This window comes from Ipomoea nil, unplaced genomic scaffold, assembly GCF_001879475.1.
Source record: "Ipomoea nil cultivar Tokyo-kokei standard unplaced genomic scaffold, Asagao_1.1 scaffold2759, whole genome shotgun sequence".
NCBI lineage: Eukaryota > Viridiplantae > Streptophyta > Magnoliopsida > Solanales > Convolvulaceae > Ipomoea > Ipomoea nil.
Window position 1 is genome coordinate 1,694,985 of NW_017619187.1, and position 25,866 is coordinate 1,720,850.

Sequence of the window (25,866 nt, forward strand, 5' to 3'; positions counted from 1 at the left end):
ATTCTGAAATGGGACGGTGTAGTTTAAGATCGAGCAATCATGGTGGTGGAAGAGTCTCTGAAGCTTCGAGTCTTCAAGGAAGATGGTTATGGCCTCCCCGCTTGTACTCACATTCTGAAGCTGATACCAATCTCCATCGGTTTCGAGCTGGACTGTGGGAGGTGTTGTATAGCAATTTACTACGACTAAGCCGCAATGAGGGTGCGTGTGTGGAGTGAAGGGGAAGTGCAGATAATCGATGTTTCCACAGGTGAATCGCCATGAGGCGATTCATCTTCTTCTCCATGACCAAAGTAAAAGTAAAAGGCCATGATTAAGGGAAGGAGAAAGAATAAACGAGGAATGAAGGGCAGAGCCATAGGAGCTGAGCTTTCTCCTACTCTAACAATGGAAGGCGAGAATTAAGCTAGGAAGAGGAGAATAGAACAGCGGATATAGACTTAAACGACCTTGACTTGAGGTCAACTGTGTTGCAAATTTCCACGGAATGTGACGAACTGGATGGCAGACCCAGTCGAACCTTGGACTTCCGAGTTTAGTCTTAGAAGATAGAAACGACAGATTAGAAGTTTCCTACTTTGTGCCCAACTTCTCATTTGGGTTGTTTGGTTTTTTTAATTAATCGACATGAATGACTATATTAGTGAACTAAAGTGGATAATGCTAAATATAAATGTGTATGTTACTCACCTGTACATAAATGCCAATACCCTGCTTATTAATTGCAATATATATATTGGATGACGCAGAAAATCTATGGCCACTACTCGAGGGTGTGTACTTGGTAGATCCTTTGCAATAGGTTCAAGTGTTCAACTGATAAAATATTAGTAATAACCAAACTCATGACCTTTAGATATGAAAAAATACTCCACCCACTCTGCCACATCTTTCGTGACTACATTGCATATATTTAGCTAGTGTGACTATAAAACAGCGTACCAATTTGCTCTTCCACTGTAACTCACAACATACTAATATAACTATGAACAAGATTGATCAACATACAGATTATATTTCAAAACGTGTTCTTTCAAGTCTTAGCATCATACGCAGTAATGAAAATATGTTGTTATGTATGAAAAGCAATACCATAGTGCACCAAAAAGTCAAGTACTAGGTAATATACACAGAAGATGATGAATGTTGTTCCTCAGATCTTGTGGAAGAGTAGAGGTAAGGCTGAGGTGGAATTTGTAAATATTCTAATTTACCTTCTAACATCTCCACTACCCTTGACATTGTTGGTCTAGTTGATGGATCAGTTTGTATGCACCACAAGCTAACTATTACCATCTTTCTTGCAAACTCATTCTCCTCTTCATTCATTACTCCATTCAATCCAAGCTCATCATTTAACACAAGCCGTGTGTAAATCCAATGTGGAAAGTATATTTTACTGTTGCGACTAACTCCAACATCAACATTCTTTCTTCCTCCAACCATTTCAAGAATCATCATCCCATAACTGTACACATCTGACTTCTGAGAGACTCCTCCAATGTTCCTACAAACAACTTCTGGAGCAATATATCCAATAGTTCCCCGTGCACCGTGGATTGACACAATGCTCTCTTGCTTGGTGCATAACTTAGCAAGACCAAAATCTGAAATTTTGGGAGTGAAGTCTTCATCTAGAAGAATATTGTGGGGCTTTATATCCAAGTGTAAAATTCGGGTGTTGCAACCACTATGCAAGTACTCTAACCCTCGAGCTATACCTATTGAAATTTTATATAACATGTTCCATTCCAACTGTCGACCCGTCAGAGATTTATTGTCATAAATGAACTTTTCAAGGGATCCATTAAACATGAACTCATAGACAAGAGCTCTTTTTCTACCTTCAAAGCAAAACCCAATAAGAGTGACAATATTAACATGAGAAGTCCTACTAATGCTTGCCACTTCATTGATGAATTCTTCCCCACTGGTTCTTAGTTCCTTCAAAACCTTAACTGCCACATAACATCCATTGTGCAACTTTCCCTTATACACCGAGCCAAAACCTCCTTGACCAAGTTCATCCTTGAAGGAGTTTGTCATTTTCTTTACTTTTGAATAACTGAATCTTTTTGGAGCAAGGCTTCCATGGTTTGCTAGAAACTCTTCAACACCTTGATAATTCTTTATTTCAGTTATCATATCCATGCATGCACAAAATGGCAATTTCTTGAGTCGCCAAACAATAAAGATAGCTAAACTTACAAGGCTCAGTCCTAAACCACCTGAAAGTACTGAAATGTAGACAAAGTAGGTGAATGCAGGTGGTTATTACTTTAATTTAGTTAATAGTTATACATGAGGGATATATATACAAAGTTCAATAACTTACCAGTGATTAGGACCAGTCTCAGCTTGCTCTTTCCTGTAGCCACGGTTAAATAAGCGAGAAAACATCAGGTACATGCCATTTTTATAAAAGAATTGTTATGATACACAAGATAGTAACATGCAACATTGATATCTGATGACTCTTGTACTAGAAGATTTGAATATAAATAGGAGGAAAATAAAGAGTTTCAGGACAAGTGTGTTTACCTTTTTTAGACTGAGATTCATTTTTGCTGTCTGTTGTACATTGAAATTCATTGTTGCTGTCTGCTCTACATATCCCTCCTCCATGGTAACAATCATAGCACGCAGGTGAGACTTCTAAGTAGATTCCGAATTGAGCAGTTATCAGAGCATTTGTTTGTTCGACAAGAATTGGAGATGGATACAGGGTACAGTTAGCCGCAGTATCACATTTGGGATTATTCTCACTTGTATACTTCAAACTAAAACTAAATCCTTCAGTAGAGTTGCATATTTCATAATTGCCGATATCATAAGCTTGACTGTGATTGCATTCCAAAAAGGGTTTTGCTTCCAAATTGCGGAATGTGATAGACTGGGAATTAGGAAATTGGAGGGTGTAGTTTAAATTTGAGTATTTACAGCTCTCAAGGAGTCCCTGAAGCTTCAAGTCTTCAAGGAATATAGTATTGGGAGCCAAGTCATTACTCACAAACTGATACCAATCTCCCCCCGTTCCCAACTGGAGTGTTGGAAGTGGTTTAGCATCACAATCCACCGCAATTAAACCACAATGAGGCTGCGTTTGTTGAGCAAAAGGAAACTCCAGATAACCCATACTTCCACACAGGAATCCCTTCGTACAGTTAGATGGCAACTCATCTTCTCCATCAGCAAAGTAAAAGAGCATTAAGGGAAAGAGAATGAATGGATGCCATTACACTACATGATATTTGACATATAATAGTAGTAACTTAATTGATCTACAATAGTAACTTTATGAACCTACATGATATTTTTATGAAATGTAGTAATGTTTTATTAGCCTGTAGTAGTAATTTTATAAACATGCTATAGTGACTTCAATAACTTTATGTAGTGATTTTATGAAACTTTAGGTTCATTAAAAGAAAAAATTAAAATATCAATATATGTGTTATTTAATGATCTTAATTAGCGCTTTTTAATGACATTTTATATAATTATATATTAGTTTTACTTCCACAAGAAGAAAAACAAATTTAAGTTAGAAAAAATTAATAGAGTATTAAGTATGAATTGGTTTCATGTTATTATGTACACATTAGCAGATGATATAAAGTTATTGATTACACATTATAGTACTTTGAAATAGAGGATTAAGGTCAGTGAGAGTTCACCACTTTCAACTCAAAACATTAGGTACATGCCATTTTTATTAAAGAATTGGTTACGATACACAGCAACATTAATATCTGACTAACTCTTGTACTAGAAGATTTGAATATAAAGGGGAGGAAAATAATGAGACAAGCAAAGGATGAGTTATGAGGACAAGATCAGAGTGTTTACCTTTTGCACAATGAAATTTATTTTTGCTGTCTTCTATACATTGCCCTCCTCCTTGGTAACACTCATTGCAAGTTTGTGAGACTTGGAATTCCAGTCCAAATTGAGCAGTAGTTAACACAGTATTTGTTTGTTTAACAAGGATTGGAGTTGGATACAGGGTACAGTTAGCAGCTTCACATTTGGGATTCTGTGGAGACAAGGGATGTTTATAGTTCAAACTAAAACTAAATCCTTGAGTACAGTTATACCTTTCATAATTGCCCATATCATCATCAGCTTCACTGTCAGTGCATTTCAAAAACTGGGGGTTCAATTCCTTTGCTTCCAAATTGTGGAGTGTGATAGAAGGAGAATACGGGAATTGGAGGGTGTAGTTTAAATTTGAGTAATTAGGAGGGTCCTCAAGGAGTCTCTGAAGCTTTAAGTCTCCAAGGAAGATCACATAGTCACCCCAGACAGGAGATGGTTTCACATGCTGAAGCGGATACCAATCTCCCCCCGTTTCCAACTGGAGTGTTGGAGGTGTTGCAGAACAATTTACTACGACTAACCCACAATGAGGCTGCGTGTGTTGAGCAAAAGGGAACTCCAGATAACCCATACTTGATCCACAGAAGAATCGGTTCGTACAATTAGATGCCAAAAACTCATCTTCTCCATGAGCAAAGTATAAAAAGAGCATTAAGGTAAAGAGAAGGAAGAAACTAGAAGGATTAAAGAGTAGACCCATACCAGCTTTCTTCTTCTCCTTCTCTCAAACAATGGAAGAAGGAAGAGAATTAAAGCAGCAGAAAGACTTAAAAGGTCGAGCTTGACTTGAGGTCAGCAGTACTGTGTTGCATGCATATTTCCACACGATAGATGTAACCGCAGGGCTGAAAGAGTAGATTCACTACTTCAACTTCTGTCCATGACTTTAGAAGCTACAAACAGCAAACAAGGAAGGAAATTGCCACTAAATTTCCAAGTTTGACTACTGATTACTGATTACTGATTAGCAGCACAATGAAAATATATGTACTGTACATAATGCCCCTTCTTGAATGGCTCTTGCATTTTTTGTGAGCAAGAAATTAAGTCCTAAATTATTAGTGATAAATCTTCTTATTGGTAAAGTCAACACAAAAATATGAAGGATCTGTACGTAAAAGCAAATCAAACAATTCATTTCTCTTTCATGTGGCCATACCAGCAGTATAAAACCAAACCAAAAAACACATACTCAGTGTTGCAAAAATCCCACCTAGCCACCAATTAATCAACTACTAAGCGCTAGACGCTGGCCGGCAGCCAAGCGACCAAGTTGGTCACCTAGGCGCTGACTAGGTTGCCTAGTCGGCCGATTAGCTTTTGTTCTCTTCTTTTTTAAATGGATTATTTCACCCAAAATAACATCGTTTTGAGTAAAATAACCCTAAATTGTTAAAACTCTACATGTTTTTTAAATTAATATTTAATAATTTAGTATTAACTATTAAAGTCCGGAGTATTGAATAGGTTATAATTATCAAATCTTAAAAATTTTAAACAAATTTTAATCGCCGCCTAGGCGCTAGGCGCCCTCGAGCGTTCGAGGAGCAACCTAGCGATTTTTTCAAATATACACACACTTGTGTTGTGTGTATATATATATATATATATATATATATATATATATATATATATATATATATATATATATATATATATGAGTGTAATTCTGTGAGACCACCCTTGTAGATAAGATCATGAGGTTGCATCCTAAAATAGGACATAATTAATGTATAGGGGTGACATAGTATTTTAGTTTATTGTTTTAATTGGATTATAATTGCCAAGCAATAATTTTCATAATTATATGAATTATAATCATGGCAGGTCTCAAAAAAAAAAAAAAAAAAAAAAAAAACAGATTTTAGTCGCATACAATAAACGATGGTGGTACCGGAGAACACATCAATGGAAGACACAAATTCTGATGATGAGTATGCTCTAATGTAAGGTGTACCCTGATCCATGGTATAATTGTAAAATTATACCGTATATTATAGTTCACATCGCAAGGTAAACTACTTATATGTGTTCATATGTTACTTTTAGATAGTATACTAAAAATAAACATATATAAAAAATATAATGAACCTACAAACAATAAGTATGTAATACAGTAAAAACAAACCATAATGTATTAAAAATAACATGTATCAATGTGGTTCACTATGCAATATAGGTCATACTCTACAACGGTAAAACAACTATTCTCTATGGGCTTTTAGTTCCTTCAAAACCTTAACCGCCACAAGGCTTCCATTGTGCAACTTCCCTTCATATATAGAGTCAAAGCCTCCTTGAGTCCTTGATCAAATCCATTCTTAAAGAATTTTTTAAGGATAAGGGGCTATGGCTCTTTTTGAAAACTCTGGTACATCTTGATAGTTCTTTACTTTAGTTGTCTCGCCCTTGCAAGGACAAATGAACAACTTCTTGGTAATACAGAGTAGTAGGACGAACATGAATGTAAGGATCAGTGTGGTCCTGCTTAAAACTGATCAAAGATAGTGTATGTGGTTGTTAGTTGATGATAGTTACTTCAGTTTTACATGAAGGATAAAAGCTAAAATATTAACAAAAACTTACCTGTCACTAGAATTACTTTAAGCATTTTCGTTCTCATGGTGCTTTTTCCTGTATTCATTTTAAATAAGTGAAATATAAGGTTAGGTACTTAGATTCCAATCCCTTTTTATATATTATTATATTATTGTGACAAGCAAATTACAGTTAAGAATATAATGAAAGTAGGAACTCGAAAAATAAACTGGGAAAAGATTGATAAGGAGTTACCTTTTTGACATTGAAATTGATTGTGGATATCAACTGTGCATCTACCACCTCCATAGTAACACTCATAACAAGCTTCTGAGACTTCAAAATCTATTCCAAATTGAGCAGTTACCAAACCATTTGTTTTGTTAATAATAATTGGAGTTGGCAACAGAGCACAGCTAGCAGGAACACTACGACATCTCCCATAATTCTCTGGACGTTTATAGTACAAACTCAGACCTTCAATACAGTTGCTGCTATGCCTCTCATAATTGCAGATACTACCTTCATCTACACTCCCATTATTATTGCATTGCAAAAAAGTCGTGTTTGATTTGGAATAGCGGAACGTGATGGAAGGAGAATTCTGAAATGGGACGGTGTAGTTTAAGATTGAGCCATCATGGCGGTGGAAGAGTCTCTGAAGCTTCGAGTCTTCAAGGAAGATGGTTTTGGGCTTCACATTCTGAAGCTGATACCATTCTCCATCGGTTTCAAGCTGGACTGTGGGAGGTGTTGTATAGCAATTTACTACCACTAAGCCGCAATGAGGGTGCGTGTGTGGAGTGAAGGGGAAGTGCAGATAATCGATGTTTCCACAGGTGAATCGCTTGGGACAATTTGATAGGGGCGATTCATCTTCTTCTCCATGGGCAAAGTAAAAGGCCATGATTAAGGGAAGTAGAAAGAATAAACGAGGAATAAAGGGTTGAGCCATAGGAGCTGAGCTTTCTCCTTGTCTAACAATGGAAGGGAGAATTAAGGAAGAGGCCGGAGAACAGAACATCGGATAGACTAAAACGACCTTAGCTTGACTTGAGGTCAACTGTTTTGCAAATTTCCACGGAGTGTAATTAACTGGATGGCTGACCCAGTCGAACCTTGGACTTCCGAGTTTAGTCTAGAAGATAGAAACAACAGATTAGAAGTTTCCTACTTTTTGCCCAACTTCTCATTTGGGTTGTTTGTTTTCTTAAAAACAGCATACCAATTTGCTCTTTCACTGTAACTCACAACATACTAATTTAACTATGAACAAGATTGATCAACATACAAATATATTTCAAAACTTGTTCTTTCAAGTCTTAGCATCATATAGTACAGTAATGAAAATATGTTGTTATGTATGAAAAGCATTAGTATAACATAGTGCACCAAAAAGTCAAGTACTAGGCAATATACACAGTAGGTGAGTGTTGTTCCTCAGATCTTGTGGGAGAGTAGAGGTAAGGTTGAGGTGGGATTTGTAAATATTCTACTTTACCTTCTAACATCTCCACCACCTTTGACATTGATGGTCTAGTTGATGGATCAGTTTGTATGCACCACAAGCTAACTATTACCATCTTTCTTACAAACTCATTCTCCTCTTCATTCATTACTCCATTCAATCCAAGCTCATCATCTAACACAACTCTTGTGTAAATCCAATGAGGAAAGTATATTTTACTATTGCGGCTAACTCCAACATCGACATTTCTTCTTCCTCCAACCATCTCAAGAACCATCATACCATAACTGTAGACATCTGATTTGTGAGAGACTCCTCCAATATTTTTGCAAACAACTTCTGGGGCAATATATCCAATAGTTCCTCGTGCACCAAAGATTGACACGGTGCTTTCTTGTTTGTTGCATAGCTTTGCTAGGCCAAAATCTGAAACTTTTGGAGAGAAGTTTTCATCTAAAAGAATATTATGGGGCTTTATATCCAAGTGTAGAATACGAGTGTTGCAGCCACGATGCAAGTACTCTAACCCTCGGGCTATACCTATTGATATTTCATATAACATTTTCCATCCCAGCTGACGACCCACAATAGATTTATTGTCATAAATGAATTTCTCAAGAGACCCATTAAGCATGAATTCATAAACAAGAGCTCTTTTTCTACCTTCAATGCAAAATCCAATCAGAGTGACAATATTAACATGAGAAGTCCTACTAATACTTGCCACCTCATTGATGAATTCTTCTCCACTAGCTCTTAATTCCTTCAAAACCTTAACTGCTACGAGACTTCCATTCCGCAATTTTCCTTTATACACAGAACCAAAACCTCCTTGACCAAGTTCATGTTTGAAGGAGTCTGTGATTTTCTTTATTTCTGTATAACTGAATCTTTTAAGTGCAAGGGGGCCATGACTTTCTAAAAATTCGGGTACATCTTCAATTTTCTTTATTTTAGTCAACCAATCTATGCAAGAGCGAAATGACAATTTCTTGGTAATACAAAGTAGTAGGATGAACATTAATATAAGGACCAGAATCACCCCTCCTGAAACTGAAGGTATAGTATAAGTATCAATGTCTCATTCCTTAAAAAATGTAAAGAATGTAGAATAATGTTTTGGTTAATGGTGGTTACTTTAGTTATACAAGAAGGATAAAGTTAAATATGGATAAAACTTACCCCACACTGGAAACAGTTTCAACTTTCTCTTTCTTCTTGTGGTGTTGTTTCCTGTGCTCAAGTAAAAACAGGGTGGGACAAAAAAATATTAATTACGCAGTATTAGACAAATTGGTGGGTACATTCAAAAAAAAAAAAAAGACAAATTGGTGGGTAGCTTAGGCCAAGAGAGCAATATTGGTTAGTACAAAGTCCCTAAATTGTAAGGAACTAATTTATAATGTAAAAATTTGTGTGAGACCGTCTCATGGATCTTTGTCCGCGAGATGAACCGGGTCAAAATAAAATGTAATATTTATAGTAGCAAATATAAAACTAAATCAGAAATAAAATGTTTATTACTTGTATGTGAAAATATAATATTTTTGATGAAAAAAGTAATACTTTTACATCAAAATATAAAAGTATTATATTTGTTCTCAAAAGTATTATGTTTTTTTTTTTTTAAAGTAACAAATATTTTTTACCCGAATTAATATTACATTTGCTAGTATAAGTATTACATCTGCATATAGTGACTCGATTTTACCCGATCCGTCTCACGAATAAGAATTCGTGAAACAGTTTCACACAAGTGTGACTCAATTTATAATATGTACGCATGCATCAATGTACATTACACAAATTGGTAATACAAAAATCATTGGATGTTGTAATAAAGTTCAATAATGTGGCACAATCTTGCAATATTAACAATTTAATTGTATAAAAAGTATAACCTAATCAATTAATTCATTGATATTAGAATCAAATTTGATTGCTTCTATTTCATATTTGAAATTATATAAAACATAATATAAATTAAATTATTGTACTCCCTCCGTCTCATTTTATGTGACTGGTTCGGTTAACGATGCTTGACTGAAGTTATTTTTAATCTAATTTTTCATAATATTAAGTTTTGTATTAGTATACAAAAATTATATATTTAAAAATTACACTAAAAGCACTATTAAACACAAAAAATTAAATTTAAAAATAGTAAAAAATACTAAAGAAAAATAAACAAAGAAGAAAGAATTGATTTAACTAATGAATACTAAGTATGACAGATAAAATGGGACAGGAGGAGTACATGATATCTATTTCACCAATCATACTAGCTATAGGTTAATTTGATAGCAGTTAATTAATTCCTTATGTATAATATATACCCACTTCATTACAATTTTTTTTAAAAATAGTTATATTAATTTTGGCCAAAGCCACCCAACCCCTGCATCAAGAGCTTAGCTCAATGGTTTTGTAGGCAGTATTCAGGAGAAGAGATTAAGGTCTGAACCTTGACGGCGATATTATTGGGATTATGTCCAAAGTGAGCAGATCTATTGTGCACACAGATATTTGGCCAGGACAACTATATGCAACCTTTGGCTAGGGTCACCATCCGGTCAATTGTCACCCCTACTCCCACAACTTTAATTGTATACCAGAAGGAAGATTGTAAATGCTTTGGAAGATCAGAAGAGTTGTGAGGAGTGAGAAGAAGATGAGAGTGTTTAATTAATATACCTTTTGCACAATGGAATTGATTGTTGATGTCTTGCGTACATTGGCCTCCTCCATAGTAACACTCATTGCAAGCTTTTGAGACTTGGAATACCAGTCTAAATCGAGCAGTTAACAGAGCATTTGTTTGGTTAACGAAAATTTTAATTGGGTACAGGGTACACTTAGCAGCAACACATTTGGGATTCTCCTGTGGAACCAAGGCTTTTTTATACACCAAACCAAATCCTTGAAAACAGAAATACCTTTTATAATTGAGCATATCATCATCAGCTGGAGAGTTGTTGCATTTATGAATGGCTTTGAATGTATTTGTTTCAAAGTGGGTGAATGTGAGAGAAGGAGAATACGGATATTGGAGGGTGAAGTTTAAATTTGAGTAATTATGGGGATCTAAGAGGCTCTGAAGCTTTGAGTCTTCAAGGGCAAGAATGGCTCTATTGGCGAAAGATTTTATTATATTCACAAACTGATACCATTCTCCCCCCATTCCCATTCCCATTCCCAACTGGAGTTTTGGAAGAGGTTTAGCATCACAATCTACCCCAATTAAACCACAATGAGGGTGGGTGTGTTGAGCAAAAGGGAACTCCAGATGACCCAAACTTCCACAGGAGAATCCCTTGGGACATGATGAATTAGATTGGAACTCATAATAATCATCTCCCTCAGCAAAGTAAAAGGCCATTAAGGAGAACAGAAAGAAGAAGAAACAAGGATTAAAAAGCAAAGCCATAGCAGATTAATTTCTTCTTCTCGATCTAACAATATAATAGAAGAAGACAATTATAGAAAAAAAAAAAAAAAAAAAAAAAAAAAAACAGCAGAAAGACTTACTTAAAAGTAAAGTTAAATGGACGACCTTGACTTCAGGTCCATTATATTGATTAGTCTATTTTACCAACGCATATTTCCACAAACAAGAAGACCGATTTGGACATATCTGTGTGCAGTGTCCTCTAAATTTTCCGATGGCTGTCATCAACTTTATTAACGGGGTTGGATCCTATGACATTCCTTCCAGGAGAGACACAGAGGTGTCAGTTGAGCACAGATAACACTTCTGTGACTCCTCGCCTCCTCTTGAGAGAAAGTTACAGGATAGAATCTCGGTAGTGGGGTATTGACTCTTTAGACTGCAATAGTCGAAAAAGTTTACAACATATACTACTTTGTAATAGAGTAAATAGTATTACCTTGTAATTGGTCTAGCCTCTGTGGTTCATGTTCAGTTGAGTTACCATGATTTACATCCTTCCAAATACTCTGTCGGGTCGAAGTGTTGAGGACCCTTAGGGTTGGGGTTCAACCTTTTGGAAAAATAGTATTAAAAAAATTATAATAGTTTGGGAACTTGGCAGGCATGTTAATTAGCATACTGTAACTGTTAAACGTTACAACGCCAATAATCTGCTGAGACCGATTCTGGCGTTACGTGGAGTTGATTTCGGATCGTGCGGTAGTGGATGATCGTGCATAAGTGCTTTGATTTATGCTTCAGTTTTAATTTCAAAACCAAGAAAATGATTAAGATACCCTAGTTCTTTCATTTTAAACCTGTACGAGTTCCCTACTCTAAAGGCAGTTACATTTTTGTTAGAAGTTGTCGAGTATAGAATATGTTCCACATCAACTTTACAAGAGATTGTAGAGTAGTACATATTTAATTTGTGATAAAACATTTACTCTCAAGCTTATTTTTATGATGGAATTACAACCTTAATTGATTTGCGTAGCGAAAATGACTATCTAATTTGAGCCGTCCAAGTGTTCCTTTACAAGTTTGACTTAATACTTGCTTAAATTATCAAGTTATAATTTTGTACTTTACAAATTTATCTAAAAGTAGAAAATTACATATTATTGTGGGTTCTAAATTCTTTATACAATTTGATTAGCTTTGTTAAAATATATAAAACACATATAATTTCTAATATTATTCAGTAAGCATTATGGATTAAGAGAATTTCTCCAAATTATATTAACATTTTTAATCTCGTATTTTAAGTTTTGCACATTAATTCCTTGTGTGCCATACAAATGAAATGGAATGGGCCAGGCTTGGTTTGTGGGTCATTGGATTGGATTTTTCTCCTTTGGTATACAAAAAAAAATTTGTAACATATTAAAATGGGTTCATTAAGATACTTCGGCGAGCCTTATTTCGTCAGCTTAAGCTAAATAAATCGTAAGTCTTTGGATAAAGTAAATGTTTTCGCCCCTACTTATACACTATGAAATCGACTTTAAGATGATCAGTCAAATCAACTGACTTGAACTAGAAAAATACAGAGTAATACATATCCTTTTAAAAAATAAAACCAAGTATAATATATTATTCTTATTAAAAATTTTCCTTATTGAAATCATTTTTCTACATACTATTTTTGTAAAATTAAAGGACTACACTCGTGCAGAGACTTTGAAATAAAGCCTGTTTTCACTATCAACAACGGTTGACTTAGTTACAGTCAAGTTGTGAACCAAAGATTTCTCCAACAATGGATGATCAACCTGTACTTCATATTCACCATGAAACAGTGACGTCACAAAGCTTCCATTAGCTGCTGTGGTGCCCACCAAACCTTCATGTCTCATTGCTTTAAGCACCCCATCAACCACATTCCCTGTTGCTAAGTTTCTGAAATTGTTATCCGTCAAACACATCCTGTAACACCCACTCGGTTTCCATGCCGACCATAATATTATACCTTGAACGGCCGGATGTGCCGAAACCTCGTTTAGAATTTGTCCCAAGTATTGTGCCTGATTAGGGCGTGGTGAAACGTCCAACTCTGTGATCCAGATGGGGAGTCTTGCATAGGAGAGTGTATCAAGTGCAGTCCTAACATAAGCCAAGTCAGGAGTATCGAAATGGGATTCCAGTCCGATTCCCAGAGGGCCGGAATATCTTTGCGACCGGAGCTGCTTGATCTTTCGAAGGTACTTGCTGGGCGAGGATGCCCCATCTTCTTTATGCTCAATGGTGTTGAAATCGTTCAAGAACGGAGTCGCCTTGCCGTCCAACTGGCGGGCCAATCGGTAGTAAATCGCCGACGCATCGGCTCCGAGCCTGCTCTCGAAGAACGAAGAGTGAAGATTCTCGTTCATAACGTCCCAGTGGATTACCTTACCCGCGTATCTTTTCAACAATGAACCAATCCTTTTAGAAGCCGCGGCTGATAATTGCTTGCGGGTTAATTTTGGGACCCAAGAAGGTTGGTAGTTTGGGTCGTCCCAGAAAATGTTGTGGCCGCGGACGGCGACGCCGCGGCCTTTGAGCAGGCGGAGTAAGGCGTTGGCGTCGGAATAGTCCTCCCGGCCCTGGGATGGCTCGGTTTGGTACCACTTCATTTCGTTCTCGAACACTGTGTATTTGAACCTTGAGAAGAACCAGTTTTGATAGGCTCGGTTGTTTAATAAATTCTTGTTGATAGCACAACCAAGTGGAAATTTTGGTCGTCCTTTGAAGAGGGAAATCGTTGCATTGGGTAATGGTTTTCCTTCACCATCCACTACTTCAATTGCCACCTTTGTCTTGCGTATCTGCACATTTTCAACCAAGTTAATGTGCATGGAAACCAGTTAAGTTGGTTCTAAGTTTAGCTCTCAACGAAAGTTCTATAGACAATCTTGATTAATTTGGATAAGGATAGAATACTTTCTTGCAAATAAAAAATGTGCATCAAGGGATATTTAGAAAGAATGACGATACTTAATTTATCAAATTAACATTTCGAAATAATATTAATAATTGAAATGACAATATTCACCCTTTAAATTACCAAAAGATTGAATTTACACTAAGAAAGTATTTTTTATTATAAGCTACAATGTAATTTTTCAGATAATTTTTACCTTCTCAACACTCTTAGCTTGATGTGATACCCATTGCTCAGGGGTGAATGCTTTTACTGATATGCTATCTGCCCATATCTCAGTTTGGGTATTATTGCACTGTGGGATCAGAAGGGGTAAAGATGAATTAAAATCTTAAAACTAAGAGTTAAACCATTCATAAAAATTAAAGAAAATTGGGTTAATTATTAATTAATATAAAAAACACACCTCAAAATGTAATTCACTAGGGCCAGAAACATTAGCAACAAAACCACCTTTAAACATGGACCAACAACCAGATCTAGCAACAACCCAAGCTGCATACACTTTGCCTGTTTCTGTTTTAAACTTGGCTGCCACATCAGCTTCACCTTCACTTAACTGTATCCAACCTACAACAAAGATATTCAACATAGAAATAATTATTTTAAAATATTATGAGAGTTTAATTATTGGCGAAATTGCATTCTTTTTGCCCTCTAGTTATACTCATAATACAAATTTAGACTTAAGTGCCAATGACAATTTTAGTCACACATCTAATAAGTCAATACCATGTGTATAATTGAAGGAACAAAAACGCAATTCTCACATAATTATATATATGCACAAGCTAGGGTGAACATTTGTACCAGAAACAATGTAGTGATTATCTTTCACCAAATCAAACTTCTGAGAAAAACCATCTCCTGCTTCTTTTCGATTGGAAGCAATGATGAAGTTGTTTCCTTTCTTGGAAACTCCCACCGTTAGGTTTACATCAATATTTCCGAAACCAAACCACCCATTCAACCCATCTCTCATCTCTGAGTTCACCATTATTCCTCCATTGTACTGAGGTTTGAGAGGATTTTCCAAACACTGTATACAAGCAACAAAACCAAGATGTTTTACTTATATAATATTAGCACAAATTAAATTGCTACCAATGATAATGTTTCAAGTGATAAAAATAGTGACACTTGGAAGTTGCCTCATTAGAGAAGCTATAGTCATAATCTTCCGCACGAACTTGAAACCCTGTAAAGTACATTACAGGTTATTACTAATTACTGAAGTTATTTAGTCTTCATTAATTATAAATAATGTAACTAGATTATAATCACCAGTAATCCAATATATGTAACAAAAGTGTGACCAAAGAAAAAGAAAAAACCTTACCTATAACAAAAATTACACATACAACCCATTGAAGCAGCTTTCCTCCTTTAAAAAGCATCATGTTTGAGAGCCCACCTACACCATTAAATTGATCAAATTCACAAAAGCCAGCCTCAACAAAAGCTAAGGTTACAAACATTTATAAATTTCATATTATGCGTGTAAAAGAGTTGTGTGCAAATGTTGGCTATACAAACCTTTAAAGGTGTTAGGGAAAGGGGTTAGAAGGAGGATAGGGGATGGAGGAAAGGGGAACCAAGGAAAAGGAGGGAAATACTGTATTTTACATAGGCTGCAAAGGCTGGCTATATAAAGTTTTGTATTATTTTCTCAAATTTTGTATATATAACCAACCTCAAGTAAAGCTAAAGTTACAAAATTTCAAATTATACATAGAAATGAGTTGAGTGTAAACTTTGGCTATACAAAATTTTAAAGAGTACGTACCTTAAGATTTTCAAAGGGTGCATAGTATAACAAAAAATATGTTCTCATGGAGCCAATATATAATGTCAGTTTTTAATTGCGATTAATCCTTCTTTAATTTGCTTTTAGTGAGCAAATTCTGAGTAAATTCAAATTTAATATTCACATACTTAATGTGTAATAATTAATTACCATGTAGTGTGATTACATCCCGATTACCTATCCAAATGGATAGTCATAGGTTTGAACCCCAGTGGTGGGAGTTTAGATTGTTTGGGCTGAAAATGTTTGAGAAAGTATAGAACAGATACTACCTTGTAAAAAATCATTAGTTTTTCAAAAAATAAAAGATATGGAGTAGAATATATAGTGAACGTAACCTGAAATTGCAATTAAGCTACTGAATGAAAAAAAAAATAAAAAGAAGTGCAATTAGGCCGCTAAACACTCCAAAAACGTGCAATTAGGCAACTGAACATTCCAAATGGATGCAATTTCACCGGATAGCAGGTTACCATCAATTTTAGCAAGTTACCTGTTTACGTGGTAGTTGAGTTGGCATTTTAAATAATTTTTAATAATATATTGGAAAAAAAAATAAAAAATGACAGGCGGTCACCCCGTCGTTTTTTTATTAAAAATTATTATTAAAAATTATTAAAAATGCGAACTCAGCTGCCACGTAAGCAGGTAACCTGCTAAAATTGATGATAACCTGCTATCAGGTGAAATTGTATACATTTGGAGTGTTCAGTTGCCTAATTATACTTTTTTTTTTCGTCCAGTAACCTAATTACATTTTTATGTTATGTTCAATAGCCAATTTGAACCTTATTCCTATATTTTAATTTCGGACTATTGTACCATTTTTATATGTGATCCCCAATATTTATTTTTCAATTTTTTTTTATGGAAGACTTGAAAAATCTTGTCACATTTTATCCCTTGTACAATCACTAATGATGAGAATTGTTACATGCTAATATGCTATGTAGAAAAAAGAAAATTGGTTCATTCCCGGGAAATGCACTTTTGAAGTCCAGTAAAATAAGGGAAAATGTACAAATAAGTCATTAAATTATTTAAAAGATATCAATTAAGTCACTGGACTAAGCTCCAAATTCATCTATGAACTCAAAGAAAAAGAGTAATTAACATTTTTAGTAGGTTAACTACAAGGTTTGCGCTGATTGGGATACCACGTGTATTTATATTTTTTTTTCTCATTATTGGACTAATATAAGCATTTGAACTTTGAAATTAAAATTTAAAACCCTAATCTCCTCACTCCTCTAATGTAAAGTAGGATAATAGGAATATATATATATATATATATATATATATATATATATACCAGGGCCGGATTTTAGGCTGTGCAAGCTGGGCTACCGCACAGGGCCCCCAATTTTAGAGGGGCCCCAAATTTTAGAGGTTCAATATTTAATTTTTACCTAGCTAGTTTAAAAATAAAAATTAAAAAGTTTTCAATTAAACTTTAAAGGTTTCATGAAGAGATGGTAAGAATGTGTATTTATTGTATTTTAACTTGGAGGTCAAAGGTTCGAAACTTGCATGTATTAGTTTTAAAAATTATGATTTTGGTAGGGCCACATTTATTTACTAGAACAGGGCCACCAAAACTTAAAATACGGCCCTGATATATACTAATGGCATCCTAATTAGCCGCAAACTTGTTAACCTGCTAAAAATACTAATTACTTTTTTTTTTTTTACGAATTCATTGAATTTGGATCTTATTCGAATTCGGTAGCTTAATTGTTATCCCCTGAAAAGTTCAATAGCCTATTTGTACATTTTCCGTAAAATAATTTATACGGTTCATGGGTTCATATTAGTGTTCTGGCACTAATATAATGTTAAGCAGAAATAATATTATTGCAATTAATTAATTAATTACATTATTAATACATGTTTAATCCCCAGGCCATCCAACGCATGCATTAAAATGACTCTACTCCTTCTGCAATCCCCAACGCATGCATTAAAATGGCTATACCTCAATTTATAATTTTAAAACAGTAGCATTTACCTCACTTAATTAGTTTTCTCTAAACCTATTATGCCACTATAAATATGCCCTCATATCACTCTAAAAAAACACTAAATTCATTTATGTTACAAACACTCTGAAAGGCACAGAACTTTAAAATTATTCAATTTGATATTTTTATTGTTAAAAATCTAATGATTAAGTAAAATTGATAACCTCGTTAGTTTTCATCGTCAAATTATTCTACATTGTAGAATGTTGTGACATCCAATCACTAATATTATTGTGGCATGACCATTATTGGTCCTCCATCAACAAAACCATCTAAATTTCAAAAAAATACAAGCCCATTTAGGTCTTTAATTATGATTTTTTTTCAAAAAAAGTAAAAATAAAATTTAGCAGGTTAACCCACTTTCTATAAAAATGATTGAAATGATCTTGCATTTAACAATATTTCAACGATTTTGTTGGCGAAAGACAAAAAATGGTGACACAATAATACTATAACCAAAGATGAATATTTTGAAAAAGAACTAAAAATGGATTGTCATTTATAATTCCAAGACGAAAAATAGAATTAACTCTTAAAAAAATATCATTATTCCTCTCTTTCTCTTGCATCTCCTCCATACCAACTTTTTTTTTTTTTTTTTTTTGCTCAAGTGCCCTTCCGCACCATGAACCAATTGTGATATGTCATGCCGCACCCTGACCTTTCATATCTGCTGTTTTGATGCACAAATCATAAAATTTTGTTCATCTAGACTTTTTAGCAGGTTTCCAAGTTGCCTTGATGACATGGCACGGGTTATGTGTTAATGTGGACTTATTTTTAAAATTCAACACTCATTTCATGGACTATGTGCTGATGTGGACTGAAGGCCATCCGCACAGTGATCTTCAACACTGATCATTATCCCCTGAACGACAGCCCCAACGCAGTGGAGAACTTTGAGGTGGAGAATAATATTAGCTGCGTCAATCCGGACCCAGAGTTACCTCCGACGTCGGTCAGCCTCGAGATGATGTCCAACGACCGATGGGAAATGAAGGGTATGATGCCGAAAGTGGCCCCGCAAGCCGCCTGAGCTCCGATGGAAAAGATGAGCATCCCTGTCAAAGGGAAGCAAATTTGTCCGCCCCAAAAGGAAGCATAAAAGTCCTCCCATCGTTTGCATGATCCATAAGGCCCATAGCCTCTCCCTCATTCCGAAGAACTTTGCGGCGTAGTCCGATGCAAATCCTCCGAACGGCCGCACCACCAGATTCGCCATTCAAAGGTCACCGCAATTATCCCACAACGATGTGGAGTTTTAGATCAAACCTGAAAACACAAAATTTAAAATAACTACACTCATTATCGGAGAGATCCCAACTGACTAAAAATTACAAGTAAATAAACTAATTAAGGGTCGTCAGTTCCAATCGTCGCAGCCGCAGCTCAGCTTCGCCAAGAAGACGCCAGATCTGCTGTGACACCGAATGAGGGAGTGCTACTGCCGCCGGAGGTCCAGCCAACGTTGCCCTCGTTCACGCCATGGCTGCCGGCGAGAGTGGATACCAAAGGCCTCTGCTGCACGCCTTCGCCGGGGCTCCTGTAGAGAGTGATAAGAACAAATCAGCCGGAGAAGAACAAAGAGAAAAAATGTTAAGAAAGTCAAAAAGGATGCCATGTCATATTTTTAATACATATTTTTTTAAAAAAAAAAACACCTCTACGTCAGCATATTATTACTAGTAACTTGATGGTAACCTGCTAAAAAGTCTAGGCGAACAAAATTTTATAGTTTGTGCATCGGAATAGCATATATAAAAGATCAGGTTGCAACATGACATATCACAATTGGTTCATGGTGCGATTTGACACTTGAGCCTCTTTTTTTTTTTTTTTTTTGAAAGCTAAAGGGAATTCATTAATTGAAATCCGAGTACAAAGCATTAGAAATAAACAAGGGGGGATTGTGATTCCACTCCTCACAAGTCGACTTGGAACAAGACTCCCTAGCAATGAGATGGACCGTCGTATTCACAACTCGTGAATCCTACTAACATACTATCTCCAAATTAAAGTCTAAACAAACTGAAAATTTTAAAAAATAAAACGTTTGAAACTACTTGGCTAGTGGCTACCTATTGAGTTTCCGCTATCGTTTGGAATGCAAGTAGAATGTTCTGTTAGGGGGGAAGAATCATGATATTATAGTTATGATTTTTTGGTTTGTGTGGGCTTCTCGCCTTCTAAAACTGATGTCTCTTTATTCATTTATTCGCATGATAATATACGGTTGTACTTTCTTGTCTATGTGGATGATATTTTAGTTATGGGGTCGGATTCGGATCGTGTTGCTATTCTTGTTAGTAAATTGGCTCTTGAGTTTAAAGTTCGTGATATGGGAGTTCCTTCCTTCTTTTTGGGAATTGAAACTATACAGTTGTCTAGTGGCATGCTCTTGTCTCAACAGCGTTACATGAAGGATATTTTCAAAAGAGCAGGTATGGTTGACTGCAAACCAGTGGCCACACCGGTTTCCTCTATCAAACCCGTGGACAGCCCTGTGGTCGTCCCATATGCCGATCCGACTCATTACCGCAACCTTGCAGGTGCTCTGCAGACTGGGCGGCTTTGAAGAGAGCCCTGCATTATGTCAACGAGACTCTCGATCTTGGTCTTCGCACCTCTCATTCTGATTCCCTTGGCATTCACACCTACTCTGACTCAGATTGAGCTAGTAATCCGGATGATCGGAAGTCCACTAGCGGTTTTGTTGTGTTTTTAGGGAAGAATCTTATATCCTGGGTGGGTCGCAAGCAACGAACTGAAGCAGAATACAAGGGGTTAGCTGATGTATCTGCTGAGGTCACCTGGTTTGTTTCTCTGATGCAGGAAATCGGCTTCTCACCTCCCTCTACGCCGAAACTCTGGTGTGACAACCTGAGGGAAACTTACTTATGTGCTAATCCAGTGTTCCATGCTCTCACGAAGCACATTGAGATCGACTACCACTTTGTTCACGATAAAGTTGCCAGGAAGGACTTGCAAGTTCACTTTATCTCAACCAAAGATCATATAGCTAGCCGATATTTTTACTCAACCTCTCTCTTCTTTACGTTTTAATTCACTTCATCACAAGTTCAATGTTTTGGCTAGCCAACCTTGCGCTTGAGGGAGAGTATAGAGTATTAGGACTATACTATTCGTATTAGACTAGAACTCTATTTGGTGTATTTATATTTGTATCTTGGACTTCAGTATTCAACACAATCTATATTCTCATCATGTATACTATGTTAAGAGTTTATCTATATTATGTCTTATGTTAGATTATTTGTATTATGTTAGGAGTTTATTTGTATTCTATTATACAATTCTGTTATTCTGTATATCCAAAATAGAGAATTTTTTTTTAGAAATTAACGACAATGGAAAACGACATCGTTTAGGCCAGGCTTGTATCGTCATTTTTTATCTTCATATATCACCTTTTCTTCTTCTTCTTTTTTTATTATTTAAATTACATTACATATCTCAGCTTAAGCTAAACAAATCTTAAGTCTTTGGATAAAATAAATGTTTCCACCTCTACTTATGCACTTTGAATAGGACTTGATGAAGATCAGTCAAATAAACTGATTTAACGTAGAAAAATACGGAGTAATACATATTCTTATTAAAAATTTCCTTATTGGAAGGATTTTTCTACACATTATTTTTGCAAATTTAAAGGACTACACTTGTGCAGAGACTTTGAAATAAAGCCTGTTTTCACTATCAACAACGGTTGACTTAGTTACAGTCAAGTTGTGAACCAAAGATTTCTCCAACAATGGATGATCAACCTGTACTTCATATTCACCATGAAACAGTGACGTCACAAAGCTTCCATTAGCTGCGGTGGTGCCCACCAAACCTTCATGGCTCATTGCTTTAAGCACCCCATCAACCACATTCCCTGTTGCTAAGTTTCTGAAATTGTTATCCGTCAAACACATCCTGTAACACCCACTCGGTTTCCATGCCGACCATAATATTATACCTTGAACGGCCGGATGTGCCGAAACCTCGTTTAGAATTTGTCCCAGGTATTGTGCCTGTCTCCATCAGTACACAACACAATCATACAACTATCTTAATTAGAGAAATGGTTAAACTGTACATACAGCATTTAAGCATTACCTGATTAGGGCGTGATGTAACGTCCAACTCTGTGATCCAGATGGGGAGTTTTGCAGAGGAAAGTGTATCAAGTGCAGTCCTAACATAAGCCAAGTCAGGAGTATCAAAATGGGATTCCAGTCCGATTCCCAGAGGGCCGGAATATCTTTGCGATCGAAGCTGCGCGATCTTTTGAAGGTACTTGCTGGGCGACGATGCCCCATCTTCTTTATGCTCAATGGTGTTGAAATCGTTCAAGAATGGAGTCGCCTTGCCGTCCAACTGGCGGGCCAATCGATAGTAAATCGCCGACGCGTCGGCGCCGAGCCTGCTCTCGAAGAACGAAGAGTGAAGATTCTCGTTCATAACGTCCCAGTGTATTACCTGACCCGCGTATCTCTTCAACAATGAAGCAATCCTTTTAGAAGCTGCGGCGGATAATTGGCTGGGGGTTAATTTTGGGACCCAAGAAGGTTGGAAGTTTGGGTCGTCCCAGAAAATGTTTTGGCCGCGGACGGCGACGCCGCGGCCTTTGACCAGGCGGAGTAAGGCGTCGGCGGCGGAATAGTCTTCTCGGCCCTGGGAGGGCTCGTTGGTGTACCACTTCATTTCGTCCTCGAACACTGTGTACTTGAACCTTGAGAAGAACCAGTTTTGATAGGCTGGGTTGTTTAAGAAATTCTTGTTGATAGCACAACCAAATGGAAAATTTGGTCGTCCTTTGATGAGGGAAATTGTTGCATTGGGTAATGGTTTTCCTTGAGCATCCACTACTTCAATTGCCACCTTTGTCTTGCGTATCTGCACATTTTCAACCAAATTTAAATATTCACACTATATTATTTTTTGTAAGATCAAGAGGTGTCCGGAGCAAGCCCTAACGGTAGAAGACACATGCCCAATTAAGGGGCCAATTATTGACCAGATTGATTTTTCTATAGGAGAGGGGGTTCAGACTCCCCACCTCTCTTAAGGGACACGAATGCACCACCAGTCATGCCAACCAAGCTGATTTCACATAATATATTCATGAGTAATGCTAGACACACATTCAGACTTTAGTATTTTACAGCATTTTTGAACGACCTGAGTTGAAAAACCTTAATCATTCTTTTCACCAATTTAAAAAAAAAAAAAACGTTAAATCTTATTCTTTTCAGCAATAAATAACGTTAAAGATTGAATTTACACTACAGATATAACTTAGGGTTAAAATATTTTTATAAGCTACAATGTAATTTTTCAGATAATTTTTACCTTCTCAACACTCTTAGTTTGATGTGATACCCATTCCTCTGGGGTGAATGCTTTTACTGATATGCTATCTGCCCATATCTCAGTTTGGGTATTATTGCACTGTGGGATCGGAAGGGGTAAAGATGAATTAAAATCTTAAAACTAATCAGAGTTAAGCCATTCATAAAATTAAAGAAATTGGGTTAATTAATATGAAAACACACCTCAAAATGTAATTCACTAGGGCCAGAAACATTAGCAACAAAACCACCTTTAAACATGGACCAACAACCAGATCTAGCTACAACCCAAGCTCCATACACTTTGCCTGTTGCTGTTTTAAACTTGGCTGCTACATTAGCTTCACCTTCACTTAACTGTATCCAACCTACAACAAAGAAATTCAACATAGAAATAATTATTTTAAAATATTATGAGAGTTTAATTATAGGTGAAATTGCATTTTTATGTCCTCCCGTTATACTCATATTATAAATTTAGTACCCGTGTTATATGCGTGACCATCTTGTGCAAAGTGACAATTTTAGCCACTAAGTCAACCACTTTATTAAGTGACATGTTGGTGGCAAAAATAGTTGATAATGAAAAAAATCGCTACTTTGCACATCTAACTCATTGACTAATAAGTCTGATCTATACCATGTGTATAGTTAAAGGACCAAAAACGCAATAATCCCATAATTATATATATGCAAAAGCTAGGGTACGGTGAACATTTGTACCAGAAACAATGTAGTGATTATCTTTCACCAAATCAAACTTCTGAGAAAAACCATCTCCTGGTTCTTTTCGATTGGAAGCAATGATGAACTTGTTTCCTTTCTTGGAAACTCCCACCGTTAGGTTTACATCAATATTTCCGAAACCAAACCACTCATTCAACCCATCTCTCATCTCTGGGTTCACCATTATCCCTCCATTGTAATGAGGTTTGAGAGGATTTTCCAAACACTGTATACAAGCAACAAAACCAAGATGTTTACTTATATAATATTAATTAGCACAAAACTGCTACCAATTATAATGTTTCAAATGGTAAAAATAGTGACACTCGGAAGTTGCCTCATTAGAGAAGCTGTAGTCATAGTCTTCCGCAAGAACTTGAAGCCCTGCAAAGTACATTATTTGTAAGAATTTATTACAAAGATTTTTTTATTTTTATTTTGAGTACTACTGAACTTTATTACCATACATATAAAGACTATTGAATTGAGAACTAGTTACTGAAGTTATTTAGTCTTCATTAATTAGAATCAATGTAACTAGATTATAATCACTAGTAATCCAATATATATATATATATATATATATATATATATATATATATATATATAACATAAAACAAAAAAAAAAAAAAAAGTGTGATGACAACGCCAAAAAAAAAAAAAAAAAAAAGCATTACCTATAACAAAGATTACACATACAACCCATTGAAGCAGCTTTCCTCCTTTAAAAAGCATCATGTCTAAGAGCCCACCTACACCATTAAATTGATCAAATTCACAAAAGCTAAGGTTACAAACATTTATAAACTTCATATTATGCGTGTAAAAGAGTTGTGTGCAAATGTTGGCTATACAAAACTTTAAAGGTGTGTGTACCTTAAAAGTTTTCAAGGCACTACAAGGTGACAAGACAAAAAACATATGATTTATGTTGAAATGAAGCCAATATATAGTGTCAAAGTTTTCCACTATGCGATATGCCTTTCATTTCGTTTCTAAATTGATAATATTTTTTTCCCCTTTTGCTTTTAGCAAGTCAATCAAAATTTTGGTAAATTAATTTAAAAGTTTGCCATTTAAACAACAATATTTCTTCCATATATAATTTTTACTGATCTCATGCCATTTTCAATTGAGTAGCCTTCAAATCTTCCCAATAGGCCTTTATTTTTGTTTTTAAATTGCTAATATTTAGTAAGTCAATCAAAATTTGGTAAGCTAATTTAAAATTTTGTCATTTAAACATCAATATTCATTATAGATATATCATTTTGATCTGTAGTTTCTTAATAGGGATTATTATTTCCCTAGTTTCTTAATTAGGGATGTGTTTAATCCAAAAAAAATAAATTTAGGGAAGATTATAATATATTATTGTGAAGAATATATTGTATAATTTATTTTGTTGGTTTTGCAAAATTTTGTATAAGATTTTAAATAAATAAATAAATAAGAGGTTTTTTTATTAATTAATTAATTAATTTTAGAAAAAATATACATATATTTTTTTTTAAAAAGGCATCCGCAACCGTTCCTCAGTTGGAAGGGTTGCAGGTACCTAATTAGAGAGAGAGAGAGAGAGAGAGAGAGAGAGAGAATCCGTGACCTTGTTTTCTAAGAACGATCACGGATGCTCAACATATGGAAAGTTGTGGGTTCAAGGCTCAATGGATGCGAAATTGATTCTTTGTGCTTCAGTAGGAAGTCAGTAATA

The 25,866-nt window shown here is 35.5% G+C and overlaps 3 protein-coding genes across 7 annotated transcripts in view; all 3 read right to left on the bottom strand.

Moving 5' to 3' along the window:
- LOC109156775 (LEAF RUST 10 DISEASE-RESISTANCE LOCUS RECEPTOR-LIKE PROTEIN KINASE-like 1.1) overlaps positions 1–25,866 on the bottom strand; it is a 59,169-nt gene that overhangs the window by 21,108 nt on the left and 12,195 nt on the right. For 2 of the 4 annotated variants that reach the window (XM_019304609.1, XM_019304610.1), the window contains exons 1-4: positions 3,850–4,599; positions 2,542–3,180; positions 2,336–2,368; positions 2,229–2,237 (exon numbers count right to left, since the gene is read on the bottom strand). In XM_019304609.1, coding sequence (XP_019160154.1) covers positions 2,229–2,237; positions 2,336–2,368; positions 2,542–3,180; positions 3,850–4,579 — 1,411 coding nt within the window. In that variant the 5' untranslated portion in view covers positions 4,580–4,599. Of the gene's footprint in view, positions 1–2,228; positions 2,238–2,335; positions 2,369–2,541; positions 3,181–3,849; positions 4,600–25,866 lie in introns of those variants that run through there. The other 2 variants (XM_019304611.1, XM_019304608.1) reach the window with 2 other exon arrangements.
- LOC109156783 (LEAF RUST 10 DISEASE-RESISTANCE LOCUS RECEPTOR-LIKE PROTEIN KINASE-like 1.1) lies at positions 1,873–7,480 on the bottom strand. 2 transcript variants are annotated; one of them, XR_002050111.1, is made up of 4 exons: positions 6,673–7,480; positions 6,466–6,513; positions 6,117–6,373; positions 1,873–1,953 (listed from the first exon to the last, which is right to left on the bottom strand). XR_002050111.1 is itself a non-coding variant. In XM_019304626.1 (3 exons), exons 1-3 carry the CDS (start codon positions 7,439–7,441, stop codon positions 6,213–6,215), a joined length of 978 nt encoding a protein of 325 aa, XP_019160171.1. In that variant the 5' UTR covers positions 7,442–7,480; the 3' UTR covers positions 5,989–6,212. The 2 variants fall into 2 exon arrangements, 1 of the variants encoding a protein (XP_019160171.1); XM_019304626.1 differs by lacking the exon at positions 1,873–1,953 and having other exon boundaries at positions 5,989–6,373.
- On the bottom strand, positions 7,739–11,370 carry LOC109156778 (LEAF RUST 10 DISEASE-RESISTANCE LOCUS RECEPTOR-LIKE PROTEIN KINASE-like 2.4). Its single transcript, XM_019304616.1, has 3 exons — positions 10,580–11,370; positions 9,068–9,118; positions 7,739–8,938 (listed from the first exon to the last, which is right to left on the bottom strand). The coding sequence occupies exons 1-3, from the start codon at positions 11,310–11,312 to the stop codon at positions 7,824–7,826; spliced, it is 1,899 nt and encodes a 632-aa protein (XP_019160161.1). The 5' UTR covers positions 11,313–11,370; the 3' UTR covers positions 7,739–7,823.